This window comes from Callionymus lyra, chromosome 12 (assembly GCF_982586985.1).
Source record: "Callionymus lyra chromosome 12, fCalLyr1.hap1.1, whole genome shotgun sequence".
Taxonomy (NCBI): domain Eukaryota; kingdom Metazoa; phylum Chordata; class Actinopteri; order Syngnathiformes; family Callionymidae; genus Callionymus; species Callionymus lyra.
In genome coordinates, this window is record NC_141829.1 from 13,928,372 (window position 1) to 13,949,035 (window position 20,664).

At 36.6% G+C, this 20,664-nt stretch overlaps 1 protein-coding gene across 6 annotated transcripts in view; it reads right to left on the bottom strand.

Moving 5' to 3' along the window:
* The window catches only part of LOC148068357 (plakophilin-4-like), an 85,864-nt gene that overhangs the window by 28,430 nt on the left and 36,770 nt on the right, over nt 1-20,664 (bottom strand). For 4 of the 6 annotated variants that reach the window (XM_087804395.1, XM_087804393.1, XM_087804396.1 and 1 more), the window contains 4 exons: nt 19,269-19,381; nt 11,149-11,183; nt 2,419-2,550; nt 1,971-2,158 (listed from right to left, as the gene is read on the bottom strand). In XM_087804395.1, the coding sequence (XP_087660521.1) occupies nt 1,971-2,158; nt 2,419-2,550; nt 11,149-11,183; nt 19,269-19,381 (468 nt within the window). The remainder of the gene's footprint in view (nt 1-1,970; nt 2,159-2,418; nt 2,551-11,148; nt 11,184-19,268; nt 19,382-20,664) is intronic. The other 2 variants (XM_087804394.1, XM_087804397.1) reach the window with 1 other exon arrangement.

The following is a 20,664-nucleotide window of genomic DNA, read 5'->3' on the forward strand; positions in this document are numbered from 1 at the left end:
GCCTGAAGTGTAATTATGTGGTGGACCTCCCGTCTCTCAGACGCGAGCATTTGCTGATTTGTTTAAATGCAAACATGAATGTGGACGGAGTGGCTTTGTCTAGTTTTTCGTGACCAAAAATATTGTTTGTACATTTTTTGTTAAGGCTGCAGGAATCAATTATTTAAATATTTAAGTATTTATCTAGGATTGTGTTGTTTTATCTGGTACGTGTTGCAGTGTTCATTTAGAAAAAGACACATACACAGACACACAAACGAACATCAGTTCAGAAATAAAAAAGCATACATAAATCCTGAGGAAAGAGACACACACTAACAAAAATGCACATACACAATAACACCATCTCATCCCAATACAAATAACAATGCACACATGAACCCTGAGCACAGAAACACACACTCCCAACCCAGAAACACAGGATAATCCAGACAAAAACAAACACACACATCACCACAACCCATACACACACAAAAACACACCAACAAAAAAAAAACACCACCCTAACTAAGAAACACACGCAAACAAAAAACAAACACACAACACCTCAACCCAGAAATACGCGCTCACCCAAACAAAAACACACACAAACACCACTACATCTCAAAAAAACAAAAACATTGAAACAAAAAAAACACACACACACCACCCCAACTAAGATAACCCACATAAAAAAAAACACCCAACACCCCAACTAAGAAACACTCGCTCACCCAAACAAAATCAAACACACACAACACTCTATCTCAGAAACACATACACACACAAAAACACCCAAAAGAAAACAAACACACACACCACAACATATCTGAAACACATACACACACAAAACACCCAAACAAAAACAAACACACACACCACTCCATCTCAGAAACACATACACACACAAAAACAAACACACACAACACCCTAACTCAGAAACACACGCTCACCCAAACAAAAACAAACACACACACCACTCCATCTCAGATACAGATACACACACAAAAACACCCAAAAGAAAAGAAACACACACACCACTCCATCTCAGATACAGATACACACACAAAAACACCCAAAAGAAAACAAACACACACACCACTCCATCTCAGAAACACATACACACACAAAAACACCCAAAAGAAAACAAACACACACACCACTCCATCTCAAAAACACATACACACGCAAAAACACCCAAAAGAAAACAAACACACACACCACTCCATCTCAGATACACACACAAAAACACCCAAAAGAAAAGAAACACACACACCACTCCATCTCAGAAACACATACACACACAAAAACACCAAAAGAAAACAAACACACACACACCACTCCATCTCAGAAACACATACACACACAAAAACACCCAAAAGAAAACAAACACACACACCACTCCATCTCAAAAACACATACACACGCAAAAACACCCAAAAGAAAACAAACACACACACCACTCCATCTCAGATACAGATACACACACACAAACACCCAAAAGAAAACAAACACACACACCACTCCATCTCAGAAACACATACACACACAAAAACACCCAAAAGAAAACAAACACACACACCACTCCATCTCAAAAACACATACACACGCAAAAACACCCAAAAGAAAAGAAACACACACACCAATCCATCTCAAAAACACATACACACGCAAAAACACCCAAAAGAAAACACACACACCACTCCATCTCAGAAACAGATACACACAACACCCTAACCCGGAAACACACGCTTAACCAAACAAAAAACAAACAAACACTCAGAAACAAAAATAAACATAAACCTGTCCAAGTGGCAAAATTTAAAAACAGATCTTGTTTCAGTCAAGTTTACTCAAGAAATAAACTTGTAAACTAGTGAAAATGAGTAAAAACACTCTATATCTTATCTTTTACTGTTTATAGCTGAAAGTCATCAGTCCGACATTAAACTAGCCTGTGGTGCCAAAAAAGATAACTTGAGTCAGCGTACCTGTGCGGATGCCTGGCCCTCTGCCCGGGTATTCCTCATCGCGGAACCAGAACCAGGAAAGGAGTGTTGCACCCTCAGCTCAGCCTTCCCCAGATGATGGTTACTGATGTAACCGCTACTAGCTTCCTGGTAACCGCTATCAGGGTAGGAATTCATCAGAGGCGAGCTGTGAGAATTTCCTCCGGACCCTGAAAGAGAAACACCGGAGACGGTGAGACGAGAGACGGGAAGGGAATGATGGAGGAGAGAGGAAGACGTGCTCGTCTTAAGGAGTTTTCTAATGGACGTGACCTTAAAACAGACACGGCATCACGTAGAACGGCGGCAGATAGGTGGTAAAACGATGCACTCAGACGGACGCGAGGTTTAGTTAGAAGTTTGAAAATGACGAAGTTGGTCGTGTCAATTAGAGGCAATGTGGGAAATCAGAAAATAGGTAATAACGGACCCTCACTTTCATGGAGGGAGAGCTGCTCCGGCGAGTACAAGGACACCTGCTCGGACTCGGTTCTCATCCTGTAGCTGGGCGACTGGGAGCTGCCGGTCACCCGAGACTTGGTTTCCCCAAAAGCCGAGGCATCTGTGGAGACACGGCAGCATTTGTCAAGCATCGAGAGAAAGAATAAACCGTGAAGAAGAAACAATTATTTGAATAGTTCAGTCGACTTTGTTATACATGTATTTTTTTTACCACTTAAAGTTACTGTCATAGGAAATTAATGTATCCAGTTTATATTGATCCATAAGGTACTACAACATCCACACACAACACACACATACCATGAGCATAGACGAACACCAACACAGAAGCACACACTCACCCAAACAAAAACACACACACCACCCCAACCCAGAAACAAACACTCACCCAAACAAAAACACACACACCACCCAACCCAGGAACACACACTCACCCAAACAAAAACACACACACCACCCAACCCAGGAACACACACTCACCCAAACAAAAACACACACACCACCCCAACCCAGAAACAAACACTCACCCAAACAAAAACAAAACACACACACCACCCAACCCAGGAACACACACTCACCCAAACAAAAAACACACACACCACCCCAAACCAGAAACAAACACTTACCCAAACAAAAATAAAACGCAAACACCACCCCAACCAAAACAAAAACACACACAACCCAACCCAGGAACACAAACTCACCCAAACCAAAACACACACCAACCCAAACCAAAAACACACACTCACCCAAACAAACACAAACACACACTCACCCAAACAAAAACAAACAAACACGCCACCCCAACCCAGAGACACACACTCACCCAAACAAAAACAAACAAACACACCACCCTGACCCGGAAACACACACTCACCCAAACAAAACGCACACACCACCCCAACCAAAACAAAAACACACACCACCCGACCCAGGAACACAAACTCACCCAAACAAAAACAAACACCAACCCTAACCAGAAACACACATTCACCCAAACAAAAAACGCACACCAACCCAAACCAGAAACACACACTCATCCAAACTAACAAACACCAATCTATCTCAGAAACGCATACACAAACAATAACAAACACACCACCCCAACCCAGGAACACACACTCACCCAAACCAAAATACACCATCCCAAACCAGAAACACACACTCATGCAAACAAAAAACACACACCAACCCAGAAATGCATACACGGACAAAAAAAAGAAGCAAACAATTACACAAACAAAAAACAAACACACACCACCTTAACGGAGACAAAGAAATAGAAACACACATGCAGATACACCCTCCACCCCAGAATAAAAACACACCACTCAAATTAACAAATACACACAGTCCAAGAATAAATATTTCAAATCAAATCCACTAGTTTGGTGTCTGGTTTACAGCATCACAATTTGTCTCCAGCATGTACTTCCACTGCAGTGGTTCACGTGAGTCACTACTGTACACACACTGTTCACACACAACAGTACAGCGAGGCTGGTGAACTGACAGGTGGAGTTAAACACTTCCCTGGTGATGATCCAACACAGGACGAACAGAAAAAGAAAAGAAATCAAATATTTACATTCCTGCCTTCCATAGAAAACACTGGTGCTGCAAACAAATCTGGGATTAACCCTTCAGCGTCTGCCCAGACAAATGTGTCTCAACAATTAACATCCAGTGGAGTGTGAACAGTGTCAGTGGGTCACCAGAACAATCTGCAGCTCACAGACAGGAACAGACACAGGAGGCCAAGTCTGTCAAATCCAGCTCAGATTTACATGAAACAGAATTAAACGGCATCAAATATTGTAGTCCAGCTGAAGCATGTGTTGGTATGAGGGATTTAGTAGCTTCATATGGTCTTCATTTCGGATATTATATTCATCATTATTATCTATTTATACACATTAAAGTGGTGGAACCACTTGAGGTTTATTGTATGGAGGTAGATCAGTGCCATTAGTAAATTGAATTGTTGAATTCAACTGTTAAAGTGTTGAATTGTTAGATTATTTTTATTGCAATATTGAATTGTTAATTTGAAAAACTGAATTCAATCATTTCTATATCTAAGGGTTGCATTTGTTTTTAATACGGGATTCCACTTTTCAAGGGTTGAAATGTTGGATTATTTTTATTGCATTATTGAATTATTAGTTAAGAAACTGAATTCATTCATTTCTATAATCCAAGGGTTGCATTTGTTTTTATTAAATAACTGAATCCAATTATTTGTATTATAAAGGGGTCACAATCATTATAACCTTTTTTAAATTTAATTTAAAAAAAAAAAAATCACTTTTTTTTAGAAGAATTATTCCTTTTACAAAAAGATTGAGTGACCAAAATTAAAATAATATATATTCCTTTTTTTTCCAAATTCAATATTATTCAATTCGTGGCTTTTCAAATTCAGTATAAAAATGTTGGTATAATAGTTCCAACAGACAATAGCAACAGAGTACAGAGCTACTTGATCGAATTTTAATTTTAATTAATTATTAATTAAATAACAAATTTAGCCTTTTAATGATACAAATTATTGAATTCTCCAAGAATGTGACGCTTCAAAAAAACAACAACATTTAAATGTAAAATGATATGTATAATTAATATATATATATTATATAATTATATATATATATTAATTCACTTGTTTCCATTTGTCAGTCCAGAAAAGAGAAAAAAATGTTTCCTATCCAACTTTGGCACGACTAGTAAGATCTTAGCCCAGTTCATTGTCAACATGTGTGACAAACCTGTAGAGTTTTTTATCAGCCTGGACCAGCCTCTCCCCTGACCTTCAGCTTTAAAGAGGCATTTCTGGCACAAACAACTGAAGCTTTCTTTTCTTCCCAGACTTCTTTCTGCAAGAAGGCCGAGCGAGGAAAACCCCAGCAGACAGTCTATCTCTCAGGCCACGCTCACTTAAATACTGCTTCTTGTCCGTCCCAAAGCACCCATTTAAACTCTTGACCACATTCACATGCCTTCAAGTGGCCGCCATGACTGGCTGATTAAACATTTGTGTGCACATCTGATAGTGCAAAACTTACTTTTGGCAAATAAATAATAAAAAAAGTATATATATTTTTATAATTAATCGAACCGTACTTGAAATGATTCTTCTCCATTAAGCAAACCAAAAATTGTATCGTAGTGTGATGGTCTGGGTTAACATGTGATTGTTCCTCTTAAGAATCTGACAGATCAGAAATTGATCAAGATTCAAAGACTGTTGTATCAATATTGACAGATTATTTAGTTAGTTATTATTAGTTAATTGCCTATTTTCTAATAAATTATCCATTTGTTCCTCTCTTTATTTCAATGTATGTTTAAGAGCCATGAACCTGTTGATGTATATGTCAAAGTACAGAATGGAATCCAGAAGGGTCTAGAATCCTACTAGTAAAGATTGGAATTCCAATCTGTACTAGTACAAGTACTAGTACTAGTACAGTAGGTAGGATTCCTACTACTTGAATCCTACTACTGAACTGGGATCTGAATTTTGGAATTCCAACCTGTCCTATGAGGATTCCAGATTCTACTAGTGAATTCCAATCTCTACTAGGAGAGATTGGAATCCTACTACTGTATTGGGATCTGAATATTATAATTCCAATATGTCCTAGGACAAATGGGAATTCTACCAGGACAATCTCCAATTCTAATAGGAGAAATTCGGATCAAACCCTAACCTTAACCCATATCAATATTAAGATCCAAAATCCTACTGTACGAGTACAGATTGGAATTCCAATCTAGGATTTTGGATCTTATACTTGTACTAGTATAGTAGGATTCCTACTACTAGAATCCTACTACTGAACTGGGATCTGATTTTGGAATTCCAACCCGTACTAGGAGGATTCCAGATTCTACTAGTGAATTCCAATCTGTACTAGGAGAGATTGAAATCCTACTACTGTATTGGGATCTGAATATTGGAATTCCCATCTGTCCTAGGACAAATGGGAATTCCAATCTGTACTAGTAGGATTCCAGATCCTACTTGATTCCAATCTGTACTGTGACATATACATTCAAGATACTATAAAAAAAATATATATATACCTACATACGTCATATATTAATAGCAAGAATACACACAGTCAAGAGCTACACTGAATAATTTATGACTCCCAATCTCATCTGAATATGAAAATTATCTGGCAGGGTTTTCGGAATAGAAAGACATAATAATGGAAAAAACCTTTTACTTTGTCTCCGTCCCCTTTTCTCTGCAGATATGAGTTGTGACCGCCGTGACATTTCTTGAGGCCAGAAGTCTGGTTACCACAGCAACACATCCATCCCAAACTCAGACAGACATATGGAGGCTCTGGCGGCCAAAGATGGGGTCTTTAGGACCGACGTTCCTTCAAATTTGTTTTCACGTCCGAGCAAACACATCATCTCCCTGAGTAATCTTTGACAATTAACTATACACTTCCTAGCTACAATATTATGATTTAATTATCAATTTCTCTAAATTATACATTCAAATGATATGATACTTTGTGGGATAGTCCACATCTTCAAGAAGAGATCCATGATTGTTACCCATGGAAAGTATTGATTTATATTAAATTTGCCATTTAAATGATCTAAAACATATTAACTGTGTGATAATCTAACATTTGTTCTAAATGATTTGATAATGAAAATATTGAACTAGAAACAATGAGTTAATTAACGTGCATTTTAAACGGTAGAGAGAATCACCATGATAAAGAAGGACTATAAGGCAGGCGCAGCGTAGCTGACATGCTGCTCTTAATTTGAAATCCGGAAGTTTATTTCCTACTTTTAAATGAGTTTTGGGTGAATTTACCAAGATTTTAAGCGATGACACTCTAGATTCAAGTGCATAGATTGCGAAAACCTGAACGTTTATTAGCTTGATCGCAGCTCGATGTCAGCGCTGTTGTATTAAAATGTTGTTTGCGCTTTGTGAGCCTGGTCTGTGAAAGGAGCTTTACAAATAAAACTTACTTAAGTTGCGGTGACTCGATCACGCTCTTGTGTTATAAATAGTTAGAGACGCCAAGACCCCCCTAATGTTGTGTGTGATTGGTTAGTATTAGTGCTTTCTGCGACTGATCTGCACGTGAGCAGCTTTGAGGGAAACATTGTTTAGGACTCTTTGCCAGGAGTTTAGTTGATAATGAATGCTTTTTGAAATGTGTTTTGCTGACATCATTTATCATCCAGAGTGTATAGAGAACCAACACAAACCAGTGATGGCCGTCAGCTCTCACCTGTGCTGATCTACCGGCTGCAAATCTGAGATACGTTTGTATATATATGCTGAGGTGTTTAAAAATGAATGACCACCAACACACACCGATATAATTAATAAAACATTCTTGTGTTTCTTCAGTTCCATATATTGTGCGTCCTTCATGTTTCCATAGGGTCAGAAATACATCATTACATTACCAGCAAAGTCACCGAGGTAGTAAGAAAGTGTATCAGTGCCATGGTTGAATCTAATTTCAAAATGTTGATATATTTTATTGAAATGCATTGAATTGTTTAAAAAGAATAGTAAAGATAATAGTGCCGCCAGATATACGAAAAGAGTACCAAGTTGGAGTGAATATTAGCAAGAATCAGGCGATAAGATACATATAACAATACAGGGGAAACAATACCATATACTGTGATGTATTGCATTTTTTTTTTGTAGTATCGTCGAGTACTTGAGAATTTACAGACCACATGACTCTTGATGAAGTCGTAACTGCTATGTCCAAACAATAGTTTTAAAAGCTGCTTGAGTCGACTGTATCCTCTCGTCCTCAGTCATCGAAAGGATCTCGCAAGATTTCTTTAGCTGCGGAGGACGCAATGACTGCTGCCACCTAGCAGTCGAAAGTTTAATTGCAACACAATAATGAACAAACGCTGTGAATATTTGCATGTAAATTGTAACTAAAAGAAAATATAATCAATTTATTTTTAACACACTTTATTGAACTTTAAACCATGAAGGGGAAAATAAAAATGTGATTTGAAAGCCAGAAAACTTGGTTTAATGGATACAGTTCTGTCAAGTATTCTTAAAACAAACATTGCGATATATCGGTGTATATGTAGTTAATTATTAATTAATTAATTAACTACTTAATCAGACTTTCAGCCAATCATGGTGGGACTAATATACCAACATTTTTATATTCAATTTAAAAGGCTTCAAATTCACCTTTTAATATAGGACTTATTGAAATCAATTGTTAATAAAAAACAATTTAAATTGCTCTTTTGTACTTTCACACATGCAAGTGCATCGTTTCAAAAACACATGAACAAGGATAATTGTGCGAATCTAAAACATCTTCTGTGCTGCACTCCACGTCTAAAAGCTCGCACACTCCTGTTGTGCCATTATTAAATAATTCAAAAGCACTTAGTCTGAACAGTAACACTCCGGCGAAGTAACATGTGCGGGTTTACATGACAGCAGGAACGATATGTAACTACGGACGACCACGAAGCCACGAGACCTTCAGGCTGAAACAGCTGTTTTAATGAGTTGCTGTGACATATGACTCAGCTGGAAAAACGTCAACAGTCTCTGATAGAAAAGTGACACTTTGACTGTGAACGTGCCTTCTTGATTGACAGCACATGGCTTCATGTTAAGAGTGGTTAACTTGAGTTATTTTTCTTCATTTCAGTCAAAACTGTGTTTGAACATCACGTGAAACTCACGAGTCATTCATTCCTCAATATAGTAGAACTTGAAGGCATCGTTTTGTTCACTTCTCTGAGACACTTAAGACGGGCAAGAACAGACAAGATCAACTGTGTACTTACAGGTTCACTCAAAAATAACAACGCATCCTTAGGGGATAACTCACAAGGACCGACACCGACTCTTTTGTTTACAAAAAGAGACCACCGAAAACACACACCAGGGAGCTCTGTGGTCATAATAGGTCCTGAAACACGAGACTGGCTTTTAACAAGAGCGCCCACTGAGTGTTTGGGAGGTCACTTAGTATCCAGGAAGCTGCTTGATGTCCCAGTTGTAAATTTGACCCAACGACTTCAACACTAGACTGAACTACAGCTGAGGTTATGGCCAAAGACATGCTAGGATCATAGCCATCACCATCCACAGTATACAGCGTACATTAAATTAGCAAGTTATAAATACTATATTTTGAGTAGGGCTAAAATAACTGTATTCGTCAACTAGCTAACTAGCAACAAATATAATGCTAGTCCCCCAATAGTCCGTTGTTATAACTTATATCTCACTTCAACACCCTTGTAAGAACTTACTACCTAAAGTGGACCAGGTGGAGATAGTGGGAGCCAAAATCTATACTTTAGCAGGTCAGTGTGGTCAAGGTCCACAACAAGGGGGATCACAGGGCTGGCCTATGTAACGCAGATATGCACAAAGAGCAGAAGACCGTATATAATTAGCAAAGATACACTTCGCAATTTTTCTTTTTTTTATCCGGCTGCTAGATGGTAGCGGCCATATCATCCTCCGCAGCCAAAGGAACATTGAAATCCTAGTGATGACTGAGGACGAGAGGATACAGTCGACTCCAGCAGCTTTTAATGCCGATGTTCGCACATATTTTGGTTTCAAAACAAATGAAAACAGTTTCAATTTCGTCAAGAGTCATGTGGTCTGTAACACCAGAGTCAAGTACTCGACAATACTACCAATAGATACTTGCTCCTACAGTATTTCATTGAATCATAATTTTATATCATTGCCCTGTATCGTGATACGAATCAATACACACCCTTTAAAAATAGTGCAACGCAATTTTACGTATGTAGCAAGCTATGCCTAAGATACATAGGTCAAATGTCTGGCTGCACTTTATCGCAAAGAATCCAAACTCAGCGACCTGCAACAAGTGTTTCAAGGTGTTATGCAAGGGAGGTTACACTTTAAATTTGATTAAAAAACTGACGACACATAACGTTTTTTTGAAAGCCAGGAAGTGCAACAGTCTTAGAAAGCTTGCAAGAAAGAGCAACCCAGAGGGAGTTGTGGTTTATGATACTAGTAGGCAATCTTCTGTAGGTGAGTACCTTGATTTATTATTTATGTATTTTTTACTTCGACTAAAGATGCTACATTATTAATTCGCCAAATTGATGCACGTAGCAGATAATGTGTCACATAGAAATCTTTATATGTACAAATAATGACTATGCACTAGCCAAGAGGCTAACGTGGTTATCCTTTAGCAGAATAACTTCTTTTGTAAAAGTTTGCATGTTTTCCATTTTTTAAGTACAGTTTCAAAAACCACTGGGTTCTCACTGGTATCAGACGGTACTCATCTTTATATATCATGGTACTAGATGTGTTCCGGTTCGGTTGTTTACTTGCAGAGGCCTAGGGAGCTAAAGTGGCTAATACAGGAGCAGATCGTTGAAAACTTGTTTAAATGTACTAGTAGAAAACAAACACCAGAAGGCCACGCCCATCTTTGACTAGTCTGAGTAGGACCAATAGATTTTTTTCTATATACACTGTATGCGTCTTACCATGAAACTTTAAGTTAGTACCATTAAATGTAACCTGGAGTGCATCAGATACATATGTAGTTGCGTCTCCTCCTTTATCCAACCGGTTGAAGTTGTGTCAAGAGGTTGCATGTTGTAAAAACATCATGGTATCAAAGAAAGAAAGAGAACGTACCTGTAGTTCTCCAGGGCAGGGACTTTTCAGATGAGCTGTGGGAAGAAAAACAGGAAATGAAAAGTGAGTTGACACAGCAGATGGAAGTGGAATAATCTTCTGTGGACCCATGGCAGCTTAAAATATACATTTTTTTTACCCCGGTCCAGGTCAGAAAGGTAAATCAAAGCGTATGAAATATGTCAGATAAAATATGAGGTTTACTGCGTGAGTTCAGAATACAATTTCAAAGTCAGTCAAATATTTTCTGATCCAAGCGTCTGACAACTGAGATATATATGCGACTGGAAGCTGTGTTGGCCTGAAAATAAAGTCAGAAAGAACAAATTGCCAGCAGCAAAAAAAAAGAGATGGAACTGTAGGATAAATGGATCAGGCTCTAAAAGAATATCAATCCTAATACACTTAGGGCATGTTCACAATGTCTTGACATCCCGAGGAAATACTGACGTGCGCCCTGTCTGCCCATATTTCAAAAGTGAAACCAATTCTCTACAGAATAATGTCAGGACGGTGGATGAAAATAGGAATCAATCAACCCTCTCTGGAAAAATAATTCACCTGTTGCAGCGTTGTCATAGAACGCAAATGTCAGGAAGAGGAGGCGAGGCGGATATTAAAAGGACTTTATCCTGCCAGCTCCCGAGGACAAAGTTCATGTAATCTCCTATTGGAGCAAACCAGTCATTAGTCCCGGTGACAATGAGCGATTGGGTGTGTTGGTGACTCTCCATTGTATAAATGGGTTTGACTAGTTCCTTATTTACACATGTCGTACTTGGAGGATTACGAGACTAACGTGTCACCTTTATTCCAGAAGACTGCTGTGACTGTAAGACAATAAATACAAGTTCTTTCTTTTATCTTTTTTCGACCGAAAAATGGCATAATGTGGAGACTAATGTTTGTTTTAAATGACCACAGCTTAATAAGTGTAACTCTACTTTGTATGCTTTATGGAATAAAGACAAAGAGACATAGGATATGTTCAGTTAAACATGGGATATGTTCAGTAAAACATGGGTTATGTTCTGTAAAACATGAGATATGTTCAGTAAAACATGGGATATGTTCGGTAAAACATGGGATATGTTCAGTAAAACATGAGATATGTTCAGTAAAACATAGGATATTTTCAGTAAAACATAGGATATATTCAGTAAAACATGGGATATGTTCAGTAAAACATGGGATATGTTTGGTAAAACATGGGATATGTTCGGTAAAACATGGGATATGTTCAGTAAAACATTAGATATGTTCAGTAAAACATAGGATATGTTCGGTAAAACATAGGATATGTTCAGTAAAACATGAGATATGTTCAGTAAAACATGGGATATGTTCAGTAAAACATGGGATATGTTCAGTAAAACATAGGATATGTTCAGTAAAACATAGGATATGTTCAGTAAAACATGGGATATGTTCAGTAAAACATAGGATATGTTCAGTAAAACATGGGATATGTTCAGTAAAACATGGAATATGTTCAGTAAAACATAGGATATGTTCAGTAAAACATAGGATATGTTCAGTAAAACATGGGATATGTTCAGTAAAACATAGGATATGTTCAGTAAAACATGGGATATGTTCAGTAAAACATGGAATATGTTCAGTAAAACATAGGATATGTTCAGTAAAACATGGGATATGTTCAGTAAAACATGGGATATGTTCAGTAAAACATAGGATATGTTCAGTAAAACATAGGATATGTTCAGTAAAACATGGGATATGTTCAGTAAAACATGGGATATGTTCAGTAAAACATGGAATATGTTCAGTAAAACATAGGATATGTTCAGTAAAACATGGGATATGTTCAGTAAAACATGGGATATGTTCAGTAAAACATGGAATATGTTCAGTAAAACATAGGATATGTTCAGTAAAACATAGGATATGTTCAGTAAAACATGGGATATGTTCAGTAAAACATGGGATATGTTCAGTAAAACATGGGATATGTTCAGTAAAACATAGGATATGTTCAGTAAAACATAGGATATGTTCAGTAAAACATAGGATATGTTCAGTAAAACATAGGATATGTTCAGTAAAACATGGGATATGTTCAGTAAAACATGGGATATGTTCAGTAAAACATGGAATATGTTCAGTAAAACATAGGATATGTTCAGAAAACATGGGATATGTTCAGTAAAACATGGGATATGTTCAGTAAAACATAGGATATGTTCAGTAAAACATTGGATATGTTCAGTAAAACATAGGATATGTTCAGTAAAACATTGGATATGTTCAGTAAAACATAGGATATGTTCAGTAAAACAAAGGATATATTCAGTAACTTGGATTACTTGTATTATTATGGAGACACTCTCCCCCCTAAAACCCACAAATAATTTTTTAGCACTTATGTTGAGCGTTTTTTTAATGGCACATACACAACACACCGGACTCACACACATATAAACAGTCTACCAGTTACTTCAGGTCAGAGGGGGTTTGTATTCGATCAAAGGATACTATAAACAGAAATGAACTATACATTATCATATATATATATTTATATATATATATATATATATATATATATATAATTCTGAATCAGTGTGTGCAGAAAATCCAGGCCATGGGAAAAATGGAAGGAACCCAGTTCCCTTCCATCCCAGGGGCCCCTTAACTCTACATACTCTGAATGTAAAAGAAGGACAATAAACTTGAATTAAACTGGATTCAATCCTTTTGTGTAATAATGTCAGAACTTATCAAGGCACGTTAGAATTCAAGGTAAAACGTTATTTTCTTCTCAAGTATTTCAGGCCATTCATCAACACACTGGCAATTAAAAAAGGAGAGATTTGCGCTTCGGTGAGCCGTGACAGATGAAGAAGAGAAATGGCTTTATTTAATGACCACGAATCAATCTAATGCATGGAAACAGGATATCAAAGCTGAAGACCCCCATCACTCTTTCATGGACAGAACCGGAGCAGCAAGAATATCTCAACCTACCACTGCTTGAGTAAGAATTGGATTATTTTCTTCTTAAAATACACTTTTAAAAATCATATTGTCACTGTTTCATTTTTAATACAAGCATTTAAATCCATTGACTTTTATTTACTACGATTATTCTTGCCTGTACAAAAGAGGCCCTTAAGTAGATCTTTACCCAGAATTAAATTATCACATACTACTTTCAAAACAGAGAATCTAAAACACAATACATTCTTAAATTTGTGAAAATAAAAGCTTTGTTGATGCCACAGCAGCTGCTTTTTTGGACAAGATCAAATCAGCTACATGAAAGTTTTTCTCTTTATGTTCTAAACTTCTGTATGAGAAAACTCTTACATTACATCTTACATTGATCACAGTCGGTCCTCTGAAACCCACTGATATATTATGTGTATTACTTAAGTTTGACTGAGTAAGTAGTTCATTGTTTGACTTTATGTCACGTTTTATAAAGTAATTCTCTGATCATTTGAGTTATGTTTTATTATTATAACTGAACGTGTCATTATTTGTAGAATGAAGTAATCAATTTAAGGACTGACTTATATTTTGTGTTTTGACATTGTATCTAAATAGTTTTACTAATCAACTCCAGATTTAACAAATACACCTTAAAATTGGATTTTTTCATCTTGTCATTTTGACATTGTGTCTCATTTTCGTACCATTTCCACTTTGTAGGTGATTATCCAGAATGTTCTGGAGATACAAAGTGTAAAGTAAATCTCCTAGTCTTCCTGAAAGCAGGAATCTTGACATCCTAGTTAGTGAAAGATTAAGTTAGTGACGACCCCTTTGTAGGTGGTCTTCTCTAAAAGAAGCGGTGAATTCATTAGCGGTGGAACCCCTAAAGTCTGCCAGAGTCTCTTCTGTCCTGCTGAGCCATTGAGTGGAGAAAGCAAGGCATGAATAGTTAAAGCTAATGTCCATTCACACACAAATGTCCATTGAAAGCAGATTTATTCGTCCCTGTCTGGCTGCGTCCTTTAAAAGGGGGAAAAATGGTTTCTAACAAGTACGACGAGTCCTATTAACGGGGACCCCCAGGAGGTGACGCTGAAGGGAACTGGTCAAGTGATATGATGGGATGGATTTGCATATGGTTGGAAGGAAAACAGATAAGTCATTTATCTAAGAAGTTCATCCAGATTTAAAAATGTAGCTACAAAATTCAAGCTTTACAGAATAGAAGGAAGTTGACCTCAGATTGTTAAAGATTATTATTGGGGTTTGAAACTCATTATTTCCGTCATTATCTATTTGAAACCACGACTAGATTTTTAATTTCAGAAATATTGCCGACTCAGCACTGAGAGGAGACGCGCTCTGCAAATAATGAAAATGTGATTAAAATTAAATGCTGACTAACATTTTAATTAACAATATATATATCGACCATTTTAATCCTCATTAATGAGATTTTCTAAGTCGTCTTTTTCGTAAGAGTAAGAAGTGAATGACGGTGACAATCTAACCACAACGAGAGGTAAAAAACATAAAAATGTCAGTTAAATGTATATTGAAAACAATCGAAAATAGTAAAATTAACATGGAAAAGAAGTTCGGAAAGGCCCGAACTTCAGCCTGACATCCTCTTTACAAGATGTGTTGGCGGCGATTCATTAAATCACCAATTAAATGAGAAATGTTGCCATTTCTGACTTTAAAAAACCCCAGAACAAGTGAAAAAAAAAACGGCTGAAAAACTCTCAGATCTGTTGATCAATGGTTTCATTTGAAGTCGTTTTTCCTGAAGCAGGACTTCATCGTTGTTTGCCGAGGTAAGTCATCAGTTGAATGTTATTCATCTGTTAAAAGTCTGTGTTGCAGGAAAACCTATTACCGGGAGACTTGATCAATGAAGCAGCATTTTGGCTACAGCAGCCTGTGACCCTGGCTAGACTAGTGGCAATACATTAAGAGAGGAAAAGATGCTAATTCTTCATTCTGAGGATGACTTGAGTTGCTGACGTGAAACTATCTTTATCTTGAGTCAGATGAAAAAACACTTACTACTATTAAACTACACCGGGAAACTCAAACACAGCACAGTTGTTTTATCTTCACTACCCTATGCAGCAGATAATAACTTCAAAATTATAAAAAATTATAAAAACTGCGAAATATGTTCACGTCACTGTGTGTCTTTTAGACTAAAAGTTCAACTTTCTCCTTAAATTAGTAAGTATGGCTGCCTCAGTGCTTTTGTCTGTTTTTTTTAAATCGCTTAATTTTTGTGTTATATTTAATTATTTTTGTTTACTGCTGCCACTAAAAAAACAATCCCATGTGTTATCAACACTGGCAATAAATCTTTCTGATTCTGATTTTGATATCTGTTCTCACACATTAATAAAACATTATAATGTATTTATAAGGCTTTAAATATGACTTTAAACCGTTTATAATTATTTATTTCCACTTATATTACAAGTTAAAGGGACGGTAAGAGCTTTAAGTAAAGTGGGAACTCTGTCTTGTTATTACAATGTCATTATAACTGTTTTTGGTTGATTTGAACACATTTTCAGAATAATTTTTTGGTTATTAAATTGTAATAACAAGACAGCGTTCTTACTTTAATTAACCCAACACAAGGGATACTAAAAACACGTTTGTTTTCGGGCCTTTGGGTCACCTTGACCCCGAGATAACACAAGGGTTAAAGCTCTTAATGTCAACACTTAATTCTGTATAAATCTTATTTTAATATGCCATTCATGACTTGTTGTCAACTGTCATAACTTATTTTATAAAATTAAAATACTATGCCTTATGATTGTGTTTTACTAAAGATTATTGTGTCACACATGAAATATATATAATTAATAAGGCAGAACACTAATTTAAAAACTAATAAAACAGCTAATATTTTATCTATTTATTCATACTTTTAAACTAGTTTTTTCTGGTGGAAAGTCAAGATTACGCACCAAGTCTGGGGGAAAAAAAGTTATAACCACTGAGATGAAGTAGGAATACCCTATAAATAATAAATAAACCTTCTAAATGTCAGCTAGACAGGAAGCTAGCTAATGTTTAAGCATTTTAAATACTTGACCTTAAAAAATGTATCAAAGTTAACATCTTTTTAACGCAGGTAAAATGATAGTCATGGATTCAAAACAAAAGACTTTGAAGTTTAACAGCTCGGTGGCACGAACGTGCCGAGACACGTGAACCGTCAACACCACAAGTCGCTGTACGGCCGAGTGTGGAAATGAAGGCTGACATGTGAGAGACGCCGCTGACAGCACTGCATGTGTGGTCACTGAGGTGTGATCCGGCTGAAGGCGAGCGAGACCAAAACATATCGTCAACCGGGAGCCGAGAGCAAACGCGTCAGCGACAGCAAAACAAGCAACAATCGAACGGCAACATTGAGATGGCAGCTCTATTGATAGATTAGTTGCCGGTGTGTCTCCTGTACTGGACGACTACCTGCAGCTGTCAATGTTTAATATTTTAGTACACAACATATTCTAAAACAAGGGTCTCCAATTCAATTCCTTGTGAAGACGGGGCCACAGGCTATGGATTGTTTTTTCCATTTTTTTTCTTAACGTGACATATTTTAGTTATTATTTTTATTTATTTATATTGTCGATTAATGTTTTATGGATCTTTGTGCGATTTCACTGTGAATTTGGGCAATTTCTGTCTTATTTTATTTTTTAAAATCCGTGCCATCTGGCAAGAAACTGCCAATAAAAACATAGTACAAGGGGAACTATATAATATATCGAGATATATTGCAATACTGTAAGATATTAGGGGTGTAAGAAAATATCGATATAACAATTTATCGCAATATTTTTATATACTGTATCGATATTCAATAGCACTGTATCAATATTTAATAATATATATTAATTAAACACTGACAGATACTGAATATTACGCGTCGCTTCAGGTTGTTTGAGACTGTTAATGCACTTTATTGCTAATTTTGAATGTAAGTTAACGTTTGTTGCTCATATTTTGAGAAGCACTTTCCTATAAGTACTTTCACATTTGATTAGAGAAAGTATTTGCTCATTTCTTTGTTGTAAAAGCCAGAAAAAAGTATTGTACCTTTAAAAGAAAGTTGTTCTCACTACTTACTTATGTTGTTACTACATTATCGCAATATATCGCAATATGTCGTATCGTCACACATGTCGTGATACGTATCGTATCGCCAAATTCTTGCCAATACACACCCCTAAAGGATATATTTGTCGTAGTGTCCCGAGTACTTTTGTCTGGTGTTGCAGATTGGTAATACTGCATGACATTTGACAATGTTGTAACTGCTTTCAATTGTTTAGAAAAATATCTCCAATCATGCTGCTGGAGTCAACTGTATCCTCTCGTCCAAAGTCATCCCAAGATTTCCATGTTCCTTTATCTGTGGCCATCTAGTAGCTTTGTTTTTTTTTTACTTTTTATCTTGAACGCTAAATGCTAATGACTCTTCACCAGACATGGTGGTCCAAATGTGGCCCCTTGACTGGATTTATGTGGCCCTCATGATGTCAGAGTACATCATGTAGAAAATAGTTATGTCTGCTTACATTTTTATTTGGTATTTATTAACATATTCCTTGTAAATATAACTTTTTTTTTTTTTTTTATTTGTTAATGACTTTTTTTTTATTAGTTTCTAATTTCAGTAAATATTGAGATTATATTTAGGGGAAAAAATATTAATTTTCTATCCGTTTGTTTTTTTAACGAAAAGGTTTATAAATATTGTATTGACATATTCAGGTTTATTTTGTGTTTTTTGATTTGGTTTGTTTTGGCTTTGTTTTTTTTTTTGCTCCTTGACCCCTCACAACAGAAATATATAGCGTGGATAAAATTGAATGAATGAATAAAATAAATAATAGGTTCATTAAAGTGAGCATGTTCGATTTATAGTGAAAATTGAGTTTAAATGAAAATAATTCAAATGATCTTAAAACCTAAATGTAGTCAAATCTGAAGCACTGATTCAAACGGCAACACAAGGTCACGGCTTCTCTGAAAATGAGTGTCTGCTTGTTTACCGCACCATACGGCGTCACTATGGAAAGTAGCCACTGCTGTGAAGGATGCTGCAGCCATGTGTCGGCGAGTACGAGTGTATCTCTGTGTATCTCTACCTGCTGCTGCCGGCGCCTGGTGACTCGGCTCCGATTCTGCATCTTTCCAACTGATTGGCCACAATCTGCCGCTCCACTTCCAGTTCCCTGGTCAGTCGTTCAAACTGCAGCTCCTGCACATGAATAAACATCCAGGTTAGACCTTGTTTACCACAGAATCATTGCTATATTTATACTTACACCATTTAACATGTACTTTTTTTTAAAGAAAAGTTAAGAAAAAAATGTATTTTAACAGACCATAACAGTAGCAAACAGGATTAATTAATATGTATGAGAACCAGAAAACAAATGTATTTGTGGTATCCTTGTGGTATTTGTGTTTTATTTCGGTCAAGGTGAACGACCTCCGTCACTGCAAATGTATTCATGGGAGCCAGGGAGGCCGTTCACTTTGACCCAGAGACAACACAAGGGATACGACAAACACATTTGATTTTGGGGCTACGGGTCACATTGACCCTGAGACAACACAAGGAATACCATAAACACGTTTGTTTTTGGGGCTATGGGTCACCTTGACCCTGAGACAACACAAGGGATACTACAAACACATTTTATTTTGGAGCTATGGGTCACCTTGACCCAGGGACAACACAAGGGATACTACAAACACATTTGATTTTGGAGCTACGGGTCACCTTGACCCCGAGGCAACACAAGGAATACGACAAAATAATTTGTTTTTAGGGCTACGGGTCACCTTGACCCCGAGGCAACACAAGGGATATGACAAACACATTTGATTTTGGGGCTACGGGTCACCTTGAACCAGAGACAACACAAGGGATACGACAAAATCATTTGTGTTTTGGGGCTACGGGTCACTTTGACCCAGAGACAACACAAGGGATACGACAAAATCATTAATGTTTGGAGCTATGGGTCACCTTGACCCTGAGACAACACAATAAATACCATAAACACGTTTGTTTTTGGGGTTACGGGTCAACTTGACCCTAAGACAACACAATAAATACCATAAACACGTTTGTTTTTGGGGTTACGGGTCACCTTGAGCCTGAGACAACACAACGGACACGACAAAATCCTTTAAGTTTGGGGCTATGGGTCATCTTGACCCTTTGACAGCACAAGGGTTAAGAATTGATTTATAATATACATTTTCATTGAAAAACTACATTTAATTATTTTAATTCTGATATTTGTTTTTGTTTTTTTTAACACATTTTAATTGAAAAAACATGGTTTTATTTTCAAAATGATTCTTTTTTTTAAAATTTACATAGAGTTGGATATTTTTATTCCAATAATTCAACAATAATTTTTTTAAATTCTATATATTTTTCAGTTGTAGCCTTTTAAATCCAACATCAAACAATGATATTCTGATGGCACTGATACACTTCCATACATTTCATAAATAGAAAGATAT